Here is a 24539-nt window from a genome sequence, read left to right on the forward strand (position 1 = left end):
TAGGTTTGGTAATTATTAATGTTGTATGCGAAAATTTCTATGTCGTTTATGACAACTTCTGTCAGTATTAGCGCATCTATGTTTGTCAAGGTGTAGTTGAGCAGCGTTATCAATGCAAGCCAGTGTTTCTTTATACTTCTTATGTTCGTGTGTGTGATAGTGAAGTCGATATTGGTGCCGATCGGTTGCTCTATGTTGCTTAAGTTTTCTGTCTTTTCTTTTGGTATTCCCTCTATTTGAAGTTCTTTTTTCCGTTCTTTTTGTAGTATGTGTTTGATTTGGCAATTCAGGGTTTTTACCTCTTTCCACAATTCTTCGTTTTCGTGCTTAAGGTTTTCTTGTGTTTCTATCGCTACTGTTAATTTCGTCTTTATGTCTTGCATAGTTCTGTCTAACATTTCTTCAAAGGTCACGTTATTGCACTGTATGTAATGTTCATACTCCTCGAATTTTTTTGTTAATTTGTTCCATGTGTGTATTTAGCAAGTCATTAACCTTGAGTTTGAATGAATCAAAGTTATCTGTAATTTTAGGATCAGGAAGGGGGTTTACCTTGATGTGGGTCGTTGCTTTTGCTTGGTGTCTGTTCTTTGTTCATTTTCTCACAGCATTGTAGACAGCGCCCTTCGGTCCGTTTCGCAGTTCTATGTGCTTTCTGAGATCCCAGAGCATTGGTAATGTTGTCTTCGTCCACATCCAGAGCAATGCAGTCCTCCCTCTTCGTCTCTCAATGGCTTATTGAACTTGTTACAGCTCATTGTGCTTGACTTTCGATGTCTCGGTGACCTTTGGACTTTCTTCCCTTTAACAACTGTAGTGTGACTTTTAAAATGGCGACGTCCTTCGTTCTTTGCTGGTTGGTGATAGCAGTTCCCTTCTGACTTTCAGCGCACAAAATTGGATATTACTTAGTCGATTTCGACGAATTAAACGTCACTGTCTTCAGCGTAAGAAGTAGAATTAAATTAGCAGCACTTTCAAATTAAAAATATGAGGTCAACCACTTTAAACGTATAAAAACGGGAGCAGCGATAACAGCGTGCGTGCATCCGTTTGCCTACACAGCGTCCTGTATAGTAATAATAATATTATTTTATTATTATTATTTAATTATTTTATTCCCAATTCAGAGGGAAAAGTCATGATGATTTGAGAAGATCCTGAAATGCGAGAACGAATGAATTAATGAGAAACAAATATGTTAACAGACATCACTCTTAACAGCTATGTTGAACACAAGACATACTCAGCAAACCCCCCCCCCCCGTCTCCTTTATTTGGTTAAATGCTTATCACTAAAGTGCATTTCTAAAATCCTAAAATAACTAATTGAAGGAAAAAAAAATATATATATATATATATATATATATATATATTTTTTTTTTAAGATAAAAGGTGATATTCCACAAAAAATGTCCCAAGATGCTTGGGATGAAATATTTATGAATTAAATAGTCATTACTGTGGTTATTACGTGTGTTTTTTAGTGCCATCCTAAAATTATTCACAAAAGTTTCAATGTTACACGTGTTACATTCTTTCAAGAATGTGATGATCCATAATTAAAATAAACACAACATGAAAGGATATTTATGTGAACGTAAACAAAACATAATCGATGTCTCGCAATCATTGTGATCTTTTAGAATATTTAAATTTTTTGAAGACTCTCGCTTCTGATAATGAGTTAACTTTTGTGGAGACAGAAAAGTTCCTGTTTGTTTGTAGTACGATATATTACAAAAACATGCGCAAGAACTTACGCTACTGTACGCATAGAGGAATTGCAATTTAAGCATGCTTACTATATGCTGTCAACCATAGTACGTTAGTACCGTATATGAGTGTGATAAGGAGAAACTTGTTTATATTTAATTTAAAAGCCTGTATATTGTATTCCTTGGGAAATATATCAAGGGAAAGATTGTTCCACAGTACCGCAGTAGCAGATGAACATTTTTCATAGAAATATTTATAGAATACACATAATGTAGGAACCAAACTTCTATGCGAAAGTGGGAGAAGTGAGTTGGTAAGAGACAGGGTTATTAATAAGTCTACTTGCCCTCCTTACATTGAGTCAAGCATTTTGAGGGAGCTCTTAGGAGTGGGGTTATTCGAAGATGAAGTAACGTCTTGAGCGAAAGAGAAATCCTAGTTTTTTTAGAAGCTTAGGATGCAATGGTTGTTATGTGTTTGTGGAGAGGCTTGATGTCAGGGTTATTCCAAGAAGAGAAATCTCAGATTGTCTGGAAATTTGAGTGTTGTTAAAAATCATACTCGAAGAAAATGATTCTTTTTTTTTTTGTGAGAAATAAGGCAGAATTGGGTTTTACTAGCATTGAAATTGATGAGGTTATCTGATCCCCATTGGAGGATGGCTTGGAGATCAGAATTGAGGGCAGTGGTGGTTGATGTTCGCGGAGTGCAATGTGCTGTCATCAGCAACACTGTGTATTGTGTTGGAGGTCAGCTGAAGTAGATCATTGATATTTAGCAGGAAGAGGGGTGTGAGAAGAGAGAACTTTTGTGGAACCCTGGCATTAGTTGAATGGTGAGAAAATAAGGAACCATCCACTATCACACATAAGGTGCATCCAGATTACAAGCTAGCAATCTAACTGCAGGAGTACTGGGACAGACCAAATGATCGGAGTTTGTTTTGTAAGCTTTTGTGCCAGACCCAGTCAAAAGCTTTGGAGATATCAAGTGCAACCACTCGAGATTCGCCAAACTTGCCCATGGCATTTGTACAGAGATAGGTAATGTATGTGAGTAGATCTCCTGTTGATCGGCAGCGACGAAATCCATACTGGTGGTCGTTTATTAGCTGGGTTCTAGGTAGTATAAAAGTTGGGAATTAATGGATCTCTTCATTAATTTAGAAAGGACTGAGGTGGGTGAGATAGGGCGATAGGTTGAAGGAATAGGTTGAACATAGGCCAGTTTCCGGTCTATGTTCAACCTATTACCTATTACTCTCTTACCCCACTGGGATAGATACCAGTGGGTAAGAGAGTATATACGGGCGACATAGGATAGGAGTCAGTTCTTGTGCACAAACCTTCAGGACAATTGGAGGAATGCCATCAGGGCCAGAGACTTTTGTGTCTAATTTGGACAATATTTTTTATCTCTTTCTGGCGATACGGGACATCGTATGTTATGCATTTGGAATGGTTGGGGAGCATTTACCATGGTCTTTGTCTCCAATGCATGAAAAGTGTGAAACAAGGAGATTGTATTTTTCTGTGGGAGATGATGCAATAGAGCCATCAGCAATGCCGGATTAAACCCTGTGGGGGTTCCGTCTAATTTCTATAGTTATAGTGAAGTTAATCGAACTTCATTATAACTCAGAAAAGCTAACTTACGCAGACATCGGGTATATATACTCGTTAGTGTTCTCGAAGCTTCCACTCGCGAATATTCTACTAGGATCTGGAGTCGGCGTTAACTCGCGACACACTAACTCACAGAAAGCTTCATTTCTTGAGGTTTCTCGTGTGCGCACTGTAGTGGGATAACTTTAATGTAACGTTTTCGTTTCTTTGAGTTGATTCATTTTTTTCTATCTTTTGGAAACAATTTAAGAAAGCTTGATTGTAATTTTCTTTCAAGATCAAATCAATATTACTTCGATCCGTTGTCGCGGCCCCCCCCCCCCCCCTAAACGACGTGGGGTTCATAGACGGGTGTGCCTACTCTCAGGGTATGATGGAAGCATTTAAATGACTTTTTTACACATTCCTGAGAAATCCTGCCAACAAATGCTGCCTGGATCTTCTTTCAAAATCCGAATTCAGAATAGCAAAGTAAGCGCTAAATGACATTTACTAATTTTCGTTCACTCAACTTGCATTAGCGTTTATACGAGTTCATTAGTTGCTGGCATTTAAAACATTAATGAAAATTAGCAAATGAAACAAAAACCTAAAAACACACGATACCTTCGCCCCCGGGTGGATTCGAACCACCAACCTTTCGGTTAACAGCCGAACACGCTAACCAATTGCGCCACGGAGGATACAGTTCAAATTGTTTTTAAGAAAGATGTGCATCCTACTTTTTTTTTTTTTTTTTTTTTTTTTTTTTTTTTTTTTTTTTTTTTTTTACAAACGTTAATTGATTATCGTGAAGGGAGAGTTTTGGTGAGCGTAATATATTCTAAATAGTTTATACTAAATGCCAGAAGTCCCCTGTTTTCTAGTGTCGTGATGTTTCTTAAATGCTCTAAGTTCATTGAAGTCTACACCACGTTTAAAAAAACGGAATGTTGCCTATCGTATTGCCATGAATCACCTCATGCCCCCCACCCCCCGACCACCTATGCTGTCTGTCAAGTGTCATCGCCAACCAGGAGGTTAAATATTATGGATCTCTACCTTTGAAATCCATAACAATCAACCAAGCACAGAATTTAAGGTTCTTGGTGTCAAAGTCAACTTTTTAAGATGCCCTTCCGTACAGGGTGAATTATGGGTTATCTACACTAACGCGAAGACCCTTGTAATGTGACGCTGTAGCTTGTTTCGCTTATGCGTCGATCCCACTGTCTAACCCTGATCGTAAGCAACACCCTGTACATTCTTATCCCGACTTTTGTGAAGAATGTAATAACTCTTTGTTAAAATAATAATAATAATAATAATAATAATAAACGGTAATGGAAAGTATTCGAAAGGGTTCACATTGAAGAATGGAATTGTCATCGTTCGTTCATTTTCTTATTTCAGAAATTTCAAATTCATCAGGATTTCTCCTTCTTGGAATATCGAATAACCTTTTATTTGCATTAGAAACTTAGATTCATTCCAAGTGAGTTGTCTCCGTGGTGCAATAGGTTAGGCATATCAAAAGAACGTGTAGGATATATTTTGCACGAAGACTTGCATATGAAAAAAGTTTGAGCAAGATGGGTGACGCGCTTGCTCACAGCAGATCAAAAACGCACTCGCATGAAAATCTCTGAACAATGCTTGGAGCGTTATTAACAAGAATAAAACTAATTTTGTGCTTCGATTTATTACTATGGATGAGACTTGGATTCACTATTACACACCAGAATCCAAACAGCAGTCAAAACAGTGGACAGAAGCCGGTTGTTCAGCACCAAAGAAGACAAAATCGGTTCCATCAGCAGGAAAGGTCATGGCATCGGTGTTTTGTTAAAGGCATTTTGTTTATTAATTATCTTGAAAAGGGTAAAACAATAACCGGGGAATCTTATTCCGATCTTTTAACCAGATATTTGAAAAAACTCGTGAGAAAAGACCCGGTTTACAGAGGAAAAAAATCATCTTTCATGAGGACAATGCGCCTGCCCACGAAGGTGTTTTGACAATGGGAAAATTAAGGGATCTGCACGATGAATTGTTGGAGCATTCACGCTATCCCTCGGATTTGGCTCCCTCTGACTTCTTTCTCTTCCCAAAACTAAAACTCTTCCTCGCTGGTCAGTGTTTCTCTTCGAAATAAGAGGTGATTGCAGCTGTAGAGGAGTATTTTGCAGATCGTACTGAGAACTACGACAGGGACGGGATAATGGTGCGTGAGCATCGCTGGAATAAATGTATTAGTCTTAAGGGAGATTATGTTGAAAAATAAAATAATTTTGAAATTATAAATTCGTTTTTTCATTGTTAGGCCCAGAACTTTTCAGACCACTCTTTTCGCAAAGTAAACAAATGCATAGCTGTAAGTTAAGGGGCTGAAAACTTATTCTTTTTCCTTTCCAGGCTTATGGGCCAAACTCAATTCCATCTTTTTAAGGGTTTTCCTCTGTAGCAAATAACGGTTTCATTTAGGGAGTTTATAATTCCAAATTTATTTCTGATTTCGTTACTTTTCATTTTGTCCATTATTGTGACTCCTTCAGTTCTGCGCAGAAATTTCGTTTCAGCTGATTCAAATCTTCTTTCATCTGCGTTTTTTATTGTCCACATCTCAAAAAACTTGAAAGTAACGTTATAATTTGGTATTATAGGGAATCCTTTTTCCATTTAAAAATATACTGCATAGAAAGAGAATTTTTTTAATTAAAAGGGGGTAAAAGAAGATGAGATACCGTCATATTTTCTGTTCATAAGATACTGTGCGATATGCACTTAATTTAATTAAGTTTGAAAATAATTAAAATTGTCATTTTTAACTATTAAACCACTTTCTTCACCCCTGGGTGGAGTCGAACCACCAACCCTTCGATTAACAGCCGATTGCGCCACCGTCGCATACATCCACGGCACGGATGAATCGATATCGTATAGCCTACATAGCTCACTTCGTCTCGAACATGCTTAGTTGAACAGACCCGGATTCGAATCCTGTTTAGGACATCAAGAGTATTATTAGGGATTTTGAAACGAAAGTAAGTTAGTCACTCTCATGAGAGGGTGGGGGGTTTTTTCCTCGTGGAAACGTGGACGTTTCGTTTCCCAAAATAGACAAAGTGGCCAGACACAATTAACAGTCCTAATGTATGTGTAGGGAGTTAAGCGCCCTTTCGAAGCATGAACAAGAGTAAGTTACTTGGCCGTGAGAGGCTGTTGACTCCAACACGTCAGAGGAGATGAGATGAATATCGTATTTTCAATATGAAACTGTTTTTAGGAGGGATTTCATTTACAGCGTGCATCAAGTTCTGCGGAGTCCAATTTTTCATCCCCTGTTTGCGAGGGATACCTTTTTTGTGTAAATTTTTATTTTAACATTGATGATATTGCTGATTATTTTTTTTAAAAAGACATATATTTGTGGATATAGTTTGGTTAGTTTGCCAGCCTTTATTCAGAAAAAAAAAACCACTTCCTCTTTTTCCTTTTCATCATTAAGCAAGCTGAGTTGATGATGAAAACATATCTCATTCCTTACAGATCTTTAAGGGCGTTGCCATGGTAATAGTGTACGCTATATGAAATGAACAGCTTATATTTCAACCCACTGCAGAGTGAAGGCCTTTCTCATTGAAGGAGGTTTGGGATCTACTACTCCCACGGTGACTCAGTCCATATTGGGAGAGGACAATCACAAACATCCATGCCTACCCGGGTTCGAACCTGCAGCTTCTTGGCTAGAGAGCGGATACGATATATTTTTTGAGGAGGGGGGGGGGAGGAGAGCAACTCCCACTCTCCAATTCCAACTTGCTCTTTCGTGCTTATTCATCCTTCGTCTTGCAACTTGCAAGACTTACTAACGAAGATCATTAAGAAGGGTCGTGAAATTCCCGACAATAAGAGATGTGTTTGGCAATTAAATCCTAAGATTTAATTGTCATTCTAAGTAGTACACGATGTCAGTGAGGACCACTTATCAAAAGGGAAAGAAATGAGACGAGGAAGAATACAAATAAATCGATGATTTTGTATTGAAATAAATCACAAGTGGATCATGAAAGATTTCGTTTCATGATCCAGTTTTATAATTCTCCATTATTACAGCATTTGAGAAAGTTCGCACGAGTGGAAGGAAACTTCTATTTCAAAATACTTAAAACTCATCAGGTGTCTTCTCTCGGAATGCGGCACACTTTTGTGCATATCTAAGAATACTGACAAATGTTTACTGAAATCGTGAAGAAATTGTATCGAAGTGATATTTTATTATTTACATTATTAATAATGGAAGTGTAGAATACAAAACTGTACGTACGAAAACCGAATGTGTCCAAGTTCGTGAGTAAAATGTGTTTATATTCTATACATATCACCGTAAATGGTATTTATGAAATATATGGGTTTGTGTATTTTTTACAATTTTTACTTTTTTTTTTTTTTTATGGAAGGAGCCATGGATCGCATTCAACAAATTCTGTCCAATTTTGTATTTAGTGCATGTTCAAGAGTCATCGAGTATCGTTACAACTAGGAGAAGGAGAATTTTCTTAGTAATATTAAGAAGCCTAAATAACAATTCGTGTTCATCACTTGAATAAAGGAAGGCAGTCCGTATGCCTAAATCCACTCCTAAAATAATAATAATAAAAGACGAGTAACCTATGAGTTTTGCAATTTGAAATATCACATGCAACAAAAGCAACGCCCCCGGGTGGATTCGAACCACCAACCTTTCGGTTAACAGCCGAACGCGCTAACCGATTGCGCCACGGAGGCCACTGACTTTTCTATTGAAATGAATCTAATTTTCCAATGAGAATAAAAGGTTCTTGAATACTTTCCACTTCCCATTTTTTATTATTTTTCAACAATGTACAAGGTACTGAATATAAGACGTGTTCGTTTAGCCGAATAACAACAGATCTTCCTGTTTGTCCGAAATATGATAACCCACAAGAGCAAGGAATCTGGTAGACACTTGGATAAGTGAGATTTGGAAGCTTGTCCTTTGGAGAAGTGAGAAAGGTGGAGATTTTTCTGATGGGGCGAAAGGCAACCCAAATATTTAGTGGTTTTAAACCTTTTGCTGTGCGTTCACTAATGCTACGCACATAAGATATAGGAATATGAGTCATTTCGTCTGTATTTGAAGAGGAAGATATATCAAAACTCTTTTGATCAAGGAATTCTCATATCCATTAGATAAAAAAGAGAAAATAATATATTTCAATAACAGGGAAGTGACATCAAGTGATATTTGAATTATGGATGTGTTGTTGTAGAATTTTAGCTAGATAAAATCTAGCTAAAAGCTAGAGCTAGCTGAATTATTACGTCAGATGACAAACTGGCCTGCAGATCTAATTAAAAAGTTAAAATCTATGAATCCTCTAACTCCTAGACTATACAGCGTTCCAAACGTACATAAGGATGGCTCCCAATTACGCCCAGTAGTGGATGGAATCAACTCTCCAAACGTATTTACTTGTCAAAATACCTAGCTAAAATTCTACAACACATCCATAATTCAGATACTTATATCAAAAACTCTACACATTTTATAGAAAAATAAAAAAAACATCTGTATCTCTGAAAACGATATACTTGCCAGCCTTGATGTCACTTCCCTGTTTACTAACATTCCAGTGGTTGAAGTTATCAACATCTTAGACAATTTATTCCCACAAGACGTCTCTTCATTGTTTAGTCACTGTCTATCTTCTAACTATTTCGTATGGAAGAAAACAATTTACAAACAATTAACCGGATTGGCCATGGGCAGCCCACCCCCCCTCTCATCCTCTTGTACTGACTTATTTATGGAAGATCTTGAAAGTAAAATCTTATCTCAAATTAATCCAAAACTTAAGGCATGGTTCCGATTTGTTGATGACATCTTTATCGTTTGGAACCACAATTACCAAGTTTTATTTCTTTTTTTCTACAAATCGGTTTTGGTTAACACGTTTTGCATAAATAGGTTTAGTTTTTTATTACTATCATTGGGCTTCAACGAGTCACTTTTGGCGCATGCGCCATAAGTTGGCCATCCCTACCTTAAACCAACTTCCAAGCAATTACCTCAGAGGGTTAATCTATATGTGAAAAGTGTACTTCTATGTAACTGGCGAAGATGGTTAAAAGGTAGGCTTAGCTCTTGGCTAACGTGTTATTCCCGAAGAATTAAGACTTGCGTTTTTACCAGTACTACTATTTATCTTTTCCATGATGTTAACAATACTTTTAATTTTTTTTATGTATTTATCATAAATATCTATGAAGAATATCGCACTCAAGGGCGTCTCGTGCATAGGTACTGCGGAACTGCAACATCCCCAATTTTTCTCGATATATAAATATATTTATTACTTTATTTATATTTGCTTGTAATGTTTAATTTTATCATCAACAATCCTATGCAATTCTCTTATTTTGTATAAAAAATAATAAAAATCCATCTTGTAGCACTTAGGGGGGGGGGGACTAAGACGCTAGCAGCACTGTGTGCACATGCAAGCATATGCACGTCATAGTGAGATGCGAGCTATTAGCGTAATGCGGCACTGTCCGTCGCGCAGTTCCACTCTTGTTTATATGCAGTTTGCGCCAGTAGTAGAGTGTTCGTAGTGCTTATCGTGTTTACTCCGTCTCTTTAAATATTGGGACATTACAATTAAAGACATAACATTTGTTATAGTTTTTATTTTAGAACATTATTGGGGTTACGATGATGGATTTTATTTTTAAGTAATTTTGAATTATACCAAACTGTATAATTTTATCGATAATAAACAATATTTTTTCATGTTTAATTTTTTTTAAAATTTTTACTATAATTTTTATATTTTATCCAAACACGTATACACTGTACTTGTATGCATAATTCGAAAGTTGCAGCACCCCTACGATTTCAAACCACACGCCGCCGCTGATCGCACTGTATATTATCAGATCTGAATAAAATGTTTTTTCATCCGAATATTTTATGAAACTAATTAAATTAATTAATTTTGGAGCTACCAAGCACATACAACAGATCCTTCTAGCGTATCCTATGTTTAGAATTGGTTTATGAAGGGTTACCGTTCCAATCTTGAATTTTAAGGGGATCTAATAGAAAAAATTGATTCATTTTATGAATTATTGATTTCTAATATTATATTTATCATTTTTTTTATTTAAAATGATATTTTTTATTTAAAAGGAGTTTTGTCAATATTTTCAGTTTAATGTTATTTTGAAGGGTCATAATAGGATCCCTAAATAATGTTTGGCTCTTGGATATCCGAAATCTTAAAATCAACACTGCAAAAGAAACACCGTCATGGAAAAAAAAAAAAAGAAAAAAAAAAAAAGAAAAAGTCCATATCTTATCTTTCTAAGAAGGTTGCTTGGAAAACTTCTCTACAGAACGACAGTTGGACATTGAAGTTGGCGCATCCATTTAAATACTTAACCATATAACTGGAGTTATCCTTTAGGGCTGAAGTTTATGGGGGTTTACGTTACGACGATGGTGTTTATTTGCGCCACGGAGGTTTGTTTGTGAATCGCTTAAGTTATTTTCTTCAATAACTTCAATATCAATTTTGATATTGAGATAGAGAGAGAGAGAGAAAGATGCCAAAAGAAGGAATTAAAAAATAGAGAGAGAGTGTCTATCGCTAGGTTTAGATTCCTTTTTTATTCTTTCCATGGTTTTGTAGCATTGATAAGTCTATTAACTCTTATTGACTTTCTATTAACACGTCTTGATCTTCTGCTTTATGAAAATATTTCGAGAATATCACAAAAGTTGTGACAATTGCTGAGAATTATCCTCCCAAAGAAACAAGAACGAGTAACACGATGAGCAGAATTTAAACATCACACAGAACTTCCTGTGAATGCAAAAAATGTTCGTGTAATTTAAAGGATTTTTTTTTATTATTAAACATTGTTATTTTTTACATAAAAACTTATATTCTACAATATGAAAGCTTATAAAAAAAATTGCGTTAAGAAATTCTATTTATCTTGGTGATTCCACCTTTCGTTTCAATAACCAATCAAAGCTACTCTTTAGGACTGACGTCACCAAAAACCCAACTAAATTAAAAAAGAAAATGGGGATGATGAGTGAAGTTGGTAAACTCATCCTAAAATTATTCACAAAAGTTTAAATGTAAAAATGTGTTAATTTCTTTCAAGAATGTGATGAATCATAATTAAGATAAGCTTATTTATGTCAACGATAACAAAACATGCTGCTTTAGGAATGTGATGGACACTACAGTGAAATAAGGGCATTAAGGAAACGCAATAGTAGTCAACCGATGTCTGGCAATTATTAAGCCCTTTTAAAATATTTAAACATTTCCAAGACAAAGCAAAACGCTAAGAGAGTGAATAACACAAAACGTCTTTAGGTTTAATTTTGCGATAATGAAGGACTTGACTAATACTACTGAGAAACGCATTTTTCTTTGTTTTCTTTTTTTCTAAATCTCTAATACAATTTTCTTTCTTGTTTTTTAAACTGCATGACGAGCCTTTTAACGAACTTCTTGACACACTCCTGAGAAATCCTGCCAATTGATCGGTATTAACCAGAGTCTTGTTTCAAAATCCAAATTCAGAACACAAAGTACAGCATGAAAGGCATTTTTTAATAGTCATCTACTTGTCAACTTGCAATTCGGGAGATAGTTAGCGTTTATGAGTTCATTAGTTGCTTCTAAACGGGTTAACCGATTGCGTCAAGGAAGCTTCAACTCAGGCCTTATAAAGAAGCATCTGCATCCTTCTACAAAAAGAATGTTTTCACAAAAAGTTGATTATCTTAAAGGGACACTTTGGTGAAGGTTAACATTCTAAAAGCTTTTACCGAATATTAAATGTCTGTTTTTACTGCTGCTGTGATGTCTAAGTTGATTATAATCCACGCCAGGTTTTAAAAAGGTGAATGTTACTTATCTTATTGGTTTGAATACCCTTTTTTTTTTCCATGTTTAACTGTGATTCATGACCTTGTTAAAATAAATTAATTACATGTTTTCATACATGCACTATCATCCCCCTTGATTTGTAGATATGTTTGCGTATCTCCTCATGCTCCCCTTTCCCACCCCCTGTCATCTCCATCCAGGAGGTTAAGGATGAATATTTGAAATCAATAACAGTCAAACCAAGGTCGGATTTAAGCTTCTTGGGGCCTAATTTATAAATTTTTAAGATGCTCCCCCTCTAGTGTGTAAATTTTAGGTTATCTATATCTTCTGAGTAGGCCAGTCTCATGCGACGGCAGAGGGTTTTTTTCTCTCCCGGAAACTGGTTTTCTCTCTCTCTCTCTCTCTCTCTCTCTCTCTCTCTCTCTCTCTCTCTCTCTCTCTCTCTCTCTCTCCCCTCTCTCTCTTTCTCTCTGTCTGTCGGTCTGTCTCTTGGAATATCGAATAAATTTTTGAGAGAAAACGTGTTTTGAATTGGAAAATTATGTTCATTCATAGAAGCCTGTCAGCGGCCTCCGTGGCGCAACCGGTTAGCGCGTTCGGCTGTTAACCGAAAGGTTGGTGGTTCGAAATCACCCGGGGGCGAATGCATTAGTTCATGAAATTTTTTATTTTTTTTTATTTTTATCGAGTTGACATCAGATAATGGAAATTGAGAAATATTCAATGAATGAGTCTTCTGGAAGTGTAATTTTTATTTTCATCAATTTTTTTTATTGTCCCTCAGAATAAACAAACTGGTCCAGTGAATACAGGCACGTACAGCCATAAATGCTTGCCATTACTGGATGCAGAGTGACGTACAGACTCTACTAATTGGCCCCTAATCAGGGGGAAAGTTGGCAACATCCTAGACATCCTCTCCATTTTTGTTAACAATACAATGACTCCACGAAATAAAATTTAAAAAAAAAATGAAAGAATGGAGTTGTCATCATTCATTCATTTCCTCATTTCAGAGAAATTCAAAATTCATCAGGACCTCTCTCTCTCTCTCTTTCTCTCTGTCTGTCGGTCTGTCTCTTGGAATATCGAATAAATTTTTGAGAGAAAACGTGTTTTGCATTGGAAAATTATGTTCATTCAAAGAAGGCTGTCAGCGGCCTCCGTGGCGCAAATGGTTAGCGCGTTCGGCTGTTAACCCAAAAGGTTGGTGGTTCGAATCCACCCGGGGGCGAATGCATTAGTTCATGAAGTTTTTTTTTTTTTTTTCTTATCGAGTTGACATCAGATAATGGAAATTGAGAAATATTCAATGAGTGAGTCTTCTGGAAGTGTAATTTTTATTTTCATCAATTTTTTTTATTGTCCCTCAGAATAAACAAACTGGTCCAGTGAATACAGGCACGTACAGCCATAAATGCTTGCCATTACTGGATGCAGAGTGACGTACAGACTCTACTAATTGGCCCCTAATCAGGGGGAAAGTTGGCAACATCCTAGACATCCTCTCCATTTTTGTTAACAATACAATGACTCCATGAAATAAAATTTAAATAAAAAATGAAAGAATGGAGTTGTCATCATTCATTCATTTCCTCATTTCAGAGAAATTCAAAATTCATCAGGACCTCTCTCTCTCTCTCTCTTTCTCTCTGTCTGTCGGTCTGTCTCTTGGAATATCGAATAAATTTTTGAGAGAAAACGTGTTTTGCATTGAAAAATTATCTTCATTCATAGAAGCCTGTCAGCGGCCTCTGTGGCGCAACCGGTTAGCGCGTTCGGCTGTTAACCGAAAGGTTGGTGGTTCGAATCCACCCGGGAGCGAATGCATTAGTTCATGAAGTTTTTTTTTTTTTTTTTTCTTCTTATTGAGTTGACATCAGATAATGGAAATTGAGAAATATTCAGTGAGTGAGTCTTCTGGAAGTGTAATTTTTATTTTCATAAATTTTTTCACGAAAACTACTTCGAACATCAGCAACAACTTGGCTCAAATAAATGCCAACAAATTCGTGGATTGTAAGTTGGATTCTAAGTTTAAGTAGTAGCACTTGCCGAATACATGGCATACTCGAACCTTATTACATTTAATTGTATAGGAGGTCAATTAGGAAATGGTATTCAGTGCTTTACTTTGAGTAAAATCAGAAGGCTTTGATTGGAAAGATTTCTCGAGAGTGTGGAGAAGCCACTTAAAGAGTTCCTAATTAAAATGATGCGATTATAGAGCGAAAAAAAAATCATTCATAACAAAAACTATTATTATATAGTTTTTGCTATGAATTTACAAAGTTAATGTTATTAACTTTGTAAACTACACGAAATGTACGAGTATTTTATTAAGAAACAGGTTTAAGCATATTCGTTGTAAACTGTCGCTTAATACACTGTGTGTGGTTTAATATCAAAAATTAAATATCCTTTTAATTTTAAAAGTTTAAAATGCGAATTTTTAAAAGCACAGAACTTTAAAATTTCTCTAGGTATAGAATATTAATCATAAGCATTTTTAAAATTGCTGATGAGTGAGGAAATACAGTTGAAACACTACTGATACCCTCAGCGCTGTCTGATTCTTCATATATTGTGGTCTAGTTATGTAGTATAGTTCTTGCGCACGTCTCGTAACTTGTAAACAGCGGTTTGTTACGCATTACAGACTTCCAATGCATACCTTTACGAAAACATGGCTCACTGATATTCAATTTATTTATGCTTTATGTAATGGCAACACAGTGTTGTTGTCCAGGAACATTGGTGGTATTTTCATTGAAGTGCTTACCAATCTTACAGTCCTAAATCGCTTTCTTCATATGATGGCATCTAGATTTAAGAATAAACAAGATTGTAATAATCCTAAAGTTAAACAATGTATTCTGCCTTCCAAAAGTCCAATACAGAATGTATACTGGTCCATAGATTTGATTATAGATGACGATGAAGTAGACATACTGCAATAAAGTGAAAGAATTTTGAATGCTGTGGCTGTGAAATAATGACTGCCGCAGATCCCAGAATACAACATAATCCTGTCGAATGAGAAGAATTAAAGTAGAGTACCACAAACAATTATCATTTTCAACCATGTATAGCATTGGAATTTAATGATAATGATTTGACAAGCGACATGCAACTATTCGCTGATGATGCCAAGATAGGTAAGGTAATCAGGAATGCTGTTGATATGCATTTCTTGCAGATTTGAATAGGATGGAATTGTTAGCATGGGAAAATGGGTGTCAGTTCAATGCCAAGAAATGTAAAATCATTCACTTCGGCATCATTACATATCCAATGTCGTATTATCATTGGTGGGATTAGGCTAGAAGAAACTGATGAGGCTAGGGGATCTGGGAGTGTTAGTAGATAGGAAGTTGAAGTTTTGGGGCCATGTGGCAAAGATTGCAAATACAACTCAAAAGATAATTGCAATGCTCAAACGAACGTTTACATGTAAAGATAAGGATGCTATTTTGCCTTTTTTTCACAAGGCTTTGATAAGACCTCACTTGGACTATTGTGCGCAGGTCTGGTCTCCTGGTTTCTGTTGTGATTCTGATATATTGGAGAGAGTACAAAGGAGAGTGTTAAAAATGATATCAGGATTGTGGAATACAGATTATGAAGACAGATTAAGAATTTGTAGACTGTAGACATTAACAAACAGGAGAAAGAGGGGTGATAGGATTGAGACTTACAAACTGCTGAAAGAGTCATACAGGATTTCAGTTTATGGGATTTTTCAATTTATGGAGGGTGGGGAAAAGACGAGAGCGCATCTTTGGAAGCTGAGAATGAAGGCCGCTAAGAAGGGGATGAGGGCTATATTTTTCTCTCAGAGGGTGGTGCGTGGTTCGAATGGATTGCCATTGGATGTTGTGAGTGCAAGCAGTGTGAATGAATTCAAGAATAAGTATGATAGCTGGTGTGGGTAGTAGTGGCTTCCCTCGATGAATCTCTGACCCCCTGGAGGTCTCGCTCTCAATAATAATAATAATAATAATATATTATTCACCGAAAATTGTGTCTATGAAGTATATGGCACTGTGTTTTTTCATCTTTTTTTTTTTTTTTATTGAACTAATTACTGGGAAGTATGAAGCACATTCAACAAATCCTTCCCGCTGATTCCTGCAATTAGCGTACATTTACAAGGATTACCGTTCCAATCTTGAAATTTAAGGATCAGTGAACAAAGCGAAGATGTGTTTTAATTATTTGCAAATCATTCATTTTATCCGTTATTTATTTAGAGAATTATACTGATTAGTATATTTTTTTATTCACAAGAATATTTTTATACAAAATAGGTTTTTTCAATATTTTTATTTTAACGCTATTTTAAAACGCTAAAACATAATCCCTTATAATGTTGACCCCCTGGATATTGGACCCTCAGTTATGTAACAAAACGCAAAAACATACTCACAGAGTAATAGAAAGCAGTTGTTAGCTTTATGAGGTATTCCGAGCCATTTTGTTTATATTTTTTATCAATTCAATATACATTACTTTCTATTATATTAAGTTGAGGGATTTTTCATTTTTGTTAGCTTTTTTTTTCCCTCTCAGTTGGGTTTAAGACTGTTTTTTTCTTTAAGGAATGCCTTGTAAATTATATTTACATACCATATATTTCATACTTATTATATATATTTAAAAAACTGTATATTGTACAAAATAAATTATATATACACCATCTGTACAGCGAAATAACATCATATACAGAATTTCTTCTATTTTATTACAAGCAGCAGTATTCAAAAAAAGTCCTTTTTACGACTTCCAGGGTAACAAATGGCAATGCTGTAACCAATGAAGTTTTAACTGCGGCTCGGCTATTGCCGTTACCCAGCCATGACTAGAGCTTTTTAGCTCAATCCACACAGATTTTCTTCATTCAGATGACGGGATAAAGAGTCAAGGACTCAGTCCATCGATCGCCCAGTTCTTGTAAGAACTGTAAGATTACAAGCAGCTGTTATAGTCATATACGTAGCTGTCACCTAATTAGTTTTTCTTTTCGTTTTTTTTTTCCTGCTAAATATGAAGCACTGAGTTCGCTGTTTCAGTTGAGATAGGGGATCACCCATTTTCCTGCGGTGGCCTATCTGTTCCACGTGATTCAGGCGCTGTTTCTTCGGATGGAAGTGGGGAGCTAGGAGTTTTTCTTCCGATGTGCCTAATTTCCACTGGGGAGTGATGATGGTGGTTGGATGGATTGCTCGTCTGATGTAAGGTTGGAGGTTAAGTGCGTCCATTCCTCTGAAGTCATTCTTCTAGATTGGATTGAACTGGTGACTGCTTCCTGGATGTAGTGTATGGTTCCGGAACTGTCTTCTTCCATACGCATGGTCGCACCTGTGACCTCAAATTGCGTACATCGTTAGGATCAGAATTATTGTTTACACCCTATTTATATGTTTTCCTTTTAGCCAGAATAATATTTCCTCGTTGATTAGTTGGATTTCAGGAAGCCATCTTTTAACGGTCTTCCAAGTTACTTCTGCTTGTTTGCAATATAACATTAGGTGGTATAGTGTTTCCGGTTCCGGACAAAACTGACAGGTTGCATGCCCTTCAAGAGGTATACCTTTAATCACAATCCACATCTTGGTTGGTAGGCAGGGGACTTTAAAGAAGAAGATTTTGTATCCCAGATTTATTGGTAGCTTGGAGACATTGTTTAGTACAGGACTGAGTGTAATTTACCGTCTTCTTAATTCTCTGTGTTGTGGTATGGGAGAGGTTGTTCTGCTTAGTTTGTAGTATGTTGCTTTTGTTTTTGACTTATTAAGGTTTCAGTGCTGAAGAGCTCTGTCACAAATACGTATCCCTCCGCCATCTCTGTAAACATCCTGGGAACTCTTCCGTTGATCTCTAGCATTGTACTAACCGATTCATCCACGAAGTCATTCCTGTTTGACTTCGACAGCATGTCATTGCCAAATGAAATATGGCCTTTATTCATTAGATTCAGCTCACTATTAGGACGACAAAGTCTTGGAGAGTTTTAAATATTCTAAAATGGTAAACGATGGTCTCCTACTCTTATGTTGAGTCTTAAATGTGCTCATTTGATTGCATTTATCAGTTTGCACATTATAATTGTATAATATTAATAGCTAATTATAATTCAGTAAAATCCGCTTATTGCGATCGGAATATAATGTACGGGATAAATAATATTGCACATCATTTCGCTCATATATTGCACAAATAACTTGAAGTAACAGAACAATGAAGTAGCGTGTACGATGTCAAACTACACTTCCAGTTTTGAAATAATATTATATTAGCGGAATTATGCTACAAGAAATTGATGAAGCTAGGAAGGTCACATAGCAAAAGTCACAAATACAACTCAGAGGATAATTGCGATGACATGTAAGGATAAGGAAGTCTTTTGCCTCTCTATAAGGATTTGATAAAACCACACTTGGATTATTGTGCGCTGGTTTGGTCTCCCGGGTGCCAAGGGGATAAATAAGCTGTGGAAAGAGTGCAAAGAAGAGTTACAAAGATTATATCCAGATTATGAGATTTAGATTATGAGGACAGATTGCGAGTATGTGGATTGCAGACTCTGGTTAACAGGAGAAAGAGGGGCGATATGATGGAGGTCTATAAACTTTTGAATGGGTGTTATTGCATTTCAAATGATGAAATTTTTCTTTATATGGAAGGCGGGGAGAGAACACGGGGGGCATCCATGAAAGTTATTATTATTATTACTATTATTATTATTTCAGGCGACTCCAGGGAGTCCTTAGACTCATCGAGGGAGGCCCTAAACATCATGTCCACACAACTATGCGATTACATTCTCACAGTATCTATCATACCTTGTCTTGAACTCGTTCACCGTCATAGCACCCACAACAGACTCTGGCAGCTTATTCCACTCCTTTACCACTCTAAAAGTAAAGAACCGAGCTCTAACACACCTGCTAACCACACTCTTGCCCAGCTTCCATAGGTGTCCCCCAGTTCTCCCACCACCAGTCCTGATCTCAAAAATATCCCCTGAATTAATCCTATAGAAACCCTTTAGCAATTTGAATGTCGCAATCATATCTCCCCTTTTCCGCCTATCAACTAGATTCTGCAACCCACAAATCTTCAACCTGTTCTCATATGGTTCATTCCATAGACCTGCTATCATCTTAGTCACTCGCCTCTGGATCCTCTCAACCTCCTCCCCATCAAGAAGGAACAGAGGTGACCAAATCTGGGCACAATAGTCGAGATGAGGTCTTATCAAGGCTCGGTACAGAGGTACAATAACTTGCTTGTCTCTGCTCGTCAAAGTATTTTTCAACAACCAAGTGAGTTGATGAGCTGATTTAGCTACTTTTTCAATGTGCCCCTTAAATTTCATCTCCCTATCCACTAACACTCCCAAGTTCCTGGCCTCATCAATCTCCTGGAGTACAGTTCCACCAATGTGGTATACTGCTGCTAATCTTTTCACCCCAAAATGCATAACCTTACATTTTGTCACATTAAATTGACATCCATTCTCCTTAGCCCAGAACTTTAATCTATCCAAGTCGACCTGCAAGATTTTGACATCTTCTGCATTCACTATTGCCCTACCCAACTTTGCATCATCAGCGAACAAATGATCTGTTCCACTTAGATCCTTCCCTATATCGTTAATGAACAGATTAAATAGCAGTGGTCCAAGAACAGAACCCTGCGGCACACCACTAGTCACAGACCGTCTTTTGAACTCTACTCCTGAATAAACTACTCTTTGATATCTCTCCGTCAACCAAGCACCTATCCATCTCACCAACCCTATATCCATCTCCATCTGCTCCAGTTTACTGATTAGGGTTCCATGTGGTATCCTGTCAAACGCCTTTGCCAAGTCCAGCAGTATCACTATAAACTCATTTCCCTTATCCAGTTCAGCCGTCACCCTGTTATAAAACTTGAGCAAGTTACTGAGGCATGATCTACCCTTCACAAAGCCATGCTGTCCCCCATACAGTATCTCATTTTCATCAATCCATTCCTGTATTTTTCCCTTGACTACTTTCTTCAAAACCTTGACAACAACTCCTGATATGCTGATCTGTCGGTAATTTGCAACCGTAGTCTTAGATCCTCCTTTATGCAGTGAAACTATTTTCCTCTCTTTCCACACCTTCGGGACTAAACCAGACCCGAGACTCAGATTAAACAACATGGTCAAGGGAACTGATAATTCTTTAGCCGCTTCACGTAAGACCCGTGCCGGTATACCATCCAATCCCACAGATGTATTCACATTAAGGTCCTGTAATAGACTATTCACCTCCACTTCATTCATCACAATTCCTGTATAAACTAATGGTTCCTTCATTTTTTCAATGTCACCACCTGGATGATATACTTTTGCAAAGTGCGCGCTCAGTAACTCCACTATATCGACTGATTCAGTGACCTCCATACCATCATCATTCCTTAAAATCATTTTGCCGTGTGCAGTTTTTTTTATTTTTTTTTTGCTTGCAGCATATTGAAATAATTGTTTGGGATTCTCTTTAGCTTGCATAGCTAGTTTCCTTTCATAATCCGCAATTGCTTTTTTTACCACACTCGTTACCCTTCTGGCCTGCACTTTATACCGTTCATGTGCCTGCAGGTCACCCCCTTTCTTTAAATTCCCTCCACAGTTGTTTCTTTTTTTGCAGCTCAAGCTTAATGGTGTTATTCATCCATTTAATCCCTACTTGTTTTACTATTCGGACCCTAGGGATACAATCAGCCATAACCTCCTGTAAATGCTCCTTGACCACTTCCCATGCTCTATCGACGTCCAGCCCTTTCAGTTGTACATGCCATGGCACTGATCCAAGCAATCTCCTAAGCTTGTCATACTTGCCAGCACGGTAATTCCACATATACCCTGCTTTAATCAAAAATTCCACACCTTTAGCCACTTCCCAGGTCAAGACCTTATGATCACTCTCACCAGTAGGTGGCAACATGGGCATATTCATTACAGTCAAATTCTCAGATACTATTACCAGGTCAAGCACTCTCAAATCCCTAGTATTTTGACTTACATTCTGTCTCAGTTATCCCTTAATAATTGAATAAAATCCATTTCCTTCCTCACATGTGTCCTCTCATCCTTCCAATCAATATTACTATAGTTGAAATCTCCCATAATAATTATCCTCCTTCGGCTCATTTCTTATATTTGCTTATGCGTACTATCCCCACCATCTGTTCCATCACCTGGTCTACAGCAGCACCCAATTGTATATTTTGTTCTGCCAGTCTCAATCTTACACCAAATAGCCTCAAATGAGCTCTTTTCACTATCCTGCAATACAACTTCAATTCTCCTTGGCTGCAGTTCATCAGCTATCATCAATAACACCCCCCCCATTTTATTCTCTCTGTCCCTCCTAAACACACTATAACCTACACATTCTATCGCACTAACTATATCATCTTCCGTCAGCCATGTTTCACTAATGCCAATAACCTGTGGCTAGAAGGAGCCAACCAAGGCCAAAAATTCTTCCTTCTTGTTCCTAATACTCCTGGCATTAGTATACATGAAATGCAGTAATCCCTTTGTCCTACCCCTAAGGTTGTTCTCAGTCAAGATCAAGATGGGGGGGGGGGGGTAAGAGCTAGGTTTTTCTTCCAGAGAGCAGCGAGTGAGTGGAATCATCTGCCCTTAGGGGAAAAATTAAGGTTGAATTACGAATAAACTTAACTATTATAAACAATTAAAAACTTATTAATTTTTAAATTGGTCACTGATGATGACAAATTTATTTGCAGTGGCCTCTGTGGCGCAATCGGTTAGCGCGTTCGGCTGTTAACCGAAAGGTTGGTGGTTCGAGTCCACCCGGGGGCGGATTGGTTTTTATTTTTCTTAAGGATGTATTACATGAAGAAGACCTCAATACGTGAGAATATTAACCATGGGAAGCTAAATAGTTTATAGAATGTTTTACTACTACACATTCTGATTATTTGAAACAAATTCAAATATTAAAAGAAGTTCGTGTTTTTCTAACAAAAGCTTCTTAGAGGTAACTGGAACTTTAATCTTACCAAATAATATGGTCCTTGTAAATCTGTAAGCACGAGGGGTGGAGGATGAAAATCCTGTCTAAAAATTAAAAAGAAATGATTCAAAAAATAAAAATGGACAAATACTTTAAAAGAATAGAAATAAAACTCAAGAGATTTTCTATCGCCTCTAATTTCACGTACTACATTCCCGTTAACCTCTCCAATTTTTCTAATTCTGACCTCTATTACTTTGATGCTGAGTTTCAGAATTGGTTTGTACCTACTGCGCATGCGCATCCTTTTAGTATGGCACTCTACTAATACTGTGCAAAATCTTTTTTTTTTTTTTAATAGTTTCAAAAATTATTTTAAAAAGATATGCTTTTACACGTTCTAGCGAATCCACATTGACTGAAGAAGCACATTAAGTAGAGTCTTCCGTGCAGTATATTTCGTTGACAAAATTAAAAAAAAAAAAAAAAAGTATAAAATTAAAAAAAAATCGAGTATAATGTTTGAGAGTAAATCCAAATGATGGTGATTAAGCAGATCATACGATGATCAGTGTATAGTTGAGTTTCCGATCATTTTTAATCTAGTTTTAAGCTTCTTAAAGCTGAGTTGTTTTGAAATTAGGCCAAAGCAACTATAAGGCCAGTTATAATTATAATCATTTATTAAAACATGCCTTGATTTGAGCAAGAAAAGTCTAATAAAATTTCCTACTTAAAGCATTAAGATTTACTTTCGTTTTATACGAACTTTCTTGTCACACGATACGGTTGAGAAGCATTACTTCTATTTTTAATCTTTCTCATAGATGCCAGAGGTTTAAAGGACTCTCATCAAGTGGAAAGTCTTCAAGACCAGGCTCAGTTAATGCTACAACAGCACGTAAAGACACAACATCCAACGTATCCTTTCAGGTATTGATTTAACCGGTCTGCATTCTTAGCAATGAAATTTGTATTCGATTACTTTATAGTTTTCTTGACTTTATATTCGTTTTAAATGCATCGTGCTTATCAACTGTGTTTAATTTCATTTTTGTTTTGTTCTCAGATTTGGTCGTTTGCTACTGATGTTACCATCTCTTCGTTATATTCCCTCCGAAAGGATAGAAGCTCTGTTCTTCCATAGAACAATAGGAAACACTTCGATGGAGAAACTGCTGTGTGATATGTTCAAGTGCTAAGCGTACGCAGCTTGTGAAACGACTCTCTTATCCCTTCCCCACCATCTCAACCCTTAACCACACACACACACACACACACACCTTTGCTAAATGTGAAGGGATGAGAATGGTGCATCTCACGACTTAAGAGTGGGAGACGACATCACACGCGTCTGTTTAACTAACCACCCTTTTGAGAACTGATCTTTCAATGAAGAGGGAGGACAATTAGGGAAATTGTTTGGGGTAATTTATACATCAAAAAAGTGTCAGTGGAACGATGTTATGAACCGTTTTTCTTGTTATATCGCATGTTATCTGTAATATACTTCATTAAATGTTATATCCGTCATTGAATTCGTCGTCATGTTTTTATATGTCTCCGCTTCTTTTTTTTTTTTTTTTTTTTTTATATCCGTACATACACCAGGAAATAGTTAAAACACTGTAATGAAGAAAATACAGTTACAAACACGCAGATGGAAGCATTCTTCAAACTTCCAGTCAGGATAATCGTCCCTCAATAGTGGCGATCGTCCTGAATATACAATTGTTGATAAAAACAGGATATGTCTCGTTTTCCAGTTTAAAACACAAGACCCATCGAATCATTCCATTTATAAATGTCATGTATTCAGCTTCGCAATATAAGAAGCTTATTAGCTAGCGTTTTATTCATTAAAACCAGTTTACAATTTCTTTTATTTTTGTAACTATAATATGCTACTAAATAAAGTAAAAAAATCTCATATATGAAAGAGATTTCTAAAGATTTATTAAAATTTTTTCACACACCTTTTTAAATTTTGCAAAAAGTGAAAATAAAAAACTTCGTTTATAAAATCCCAATAGGAGGATGCAAGTCAAAATCAATGAAACGGTCTCAACCCAAAGGAAAATCCTCGCTGGAGTTCCTCAAGGATCACTGCTAGCCCCGATCCTGTTCTACAGCTATATGGCAGACATCCCTCAAAATCCTCTCACATCCACCATCACCCTTTACGCAGATGACACGCCTATTCTAGCCAGATCTCGTCAACCACTTCTCGTCACCAAAAAACTATAAGACAC

General features: G+C 36.7%; 1 protein-coding gene and 5 non-coding genes across 6 annotated transcripts in view; 4 read left to right on the top strand and 2 right to left on the bottom strand.

The window, feature by feature from the left end:
• The window catches only part of LOC150092996 (photoreceptor-specific nuclear receptor-like), a 119739-nt gene extending 96216 nt beyond the window's left edge, over positions 1-23523 (top strand). Inside the window, exons 7-8 of the mRNA XM_090414125.1 lie at positions 23115-23220; positions 23357-23523. Of these exons, the coding sequence (XP_090270251.1) occupies positions 23115-23220; positions 23357-23489 (239 nt within the window). The 3' untranslated portion in view covers positions 23490-23523. The remainder of the gene's footprint in view (positions 1-23114; positions 23221-23356) is intronic.
• On the bottom strand, positions 3954-4027 carry TRNAN-GUU (transfer RNA asparagine (anticodon GUU)). Its single transcript has one exon. It is a non-coding gene; the product is annotated as a tRNA-Asn (tRNA).
• TRNAN-GUU (transfer RNA asparagine (anticodon GUU)) lies at positions 8038-8111 on the bottom strand. The gene has a single exon. It is a non-coding gene; the product is annotated as a tRNA-Asn (tRNA).
• Positions 12834-12907, top strand: TRNAN-GUU (transfer RNA asparagine (anticodon GUU)). Its single transcript has one exon. It is a non-coding gene; the product is annotated as a tRNA-Asn (tRNA).
• On the top strand, positions 14016-14089 carry TRNAN-GUU (transfer RNA asparagine (anticodon GUU)). Its single transcript has one exon. It is a non-coding gene; the product is annotated as a tRNA-Asn (tRNA).
• Positions 22060-22133, top strand: TRNAN-GUU (transfer RNA asparagine (anticodon GUU)). The gene has a single exon. It is a non-coding gene; the product is annotated as a tRNA-Asn (tRNA).
• Positions 23524-24539: the final 1016 nt, after the last annotated feature.

Source organism: Typopeltis vanoorti, chromosome 24 (assembly GCF_054136105.1).
Source record: "Typopeltis vanoorti isolate ZY-2024b chromosome 24, IOZ_Tvanoo_1.0, whole genome shotgun sequence".
In the NCBI taxonomy this organism is placed as follows: Eukaryota; Metazoa; Arthropoda; class Arachnida; order Uropygi; family Thelyphonidae; genus Typopeltis; species Typopeltis vanoorti.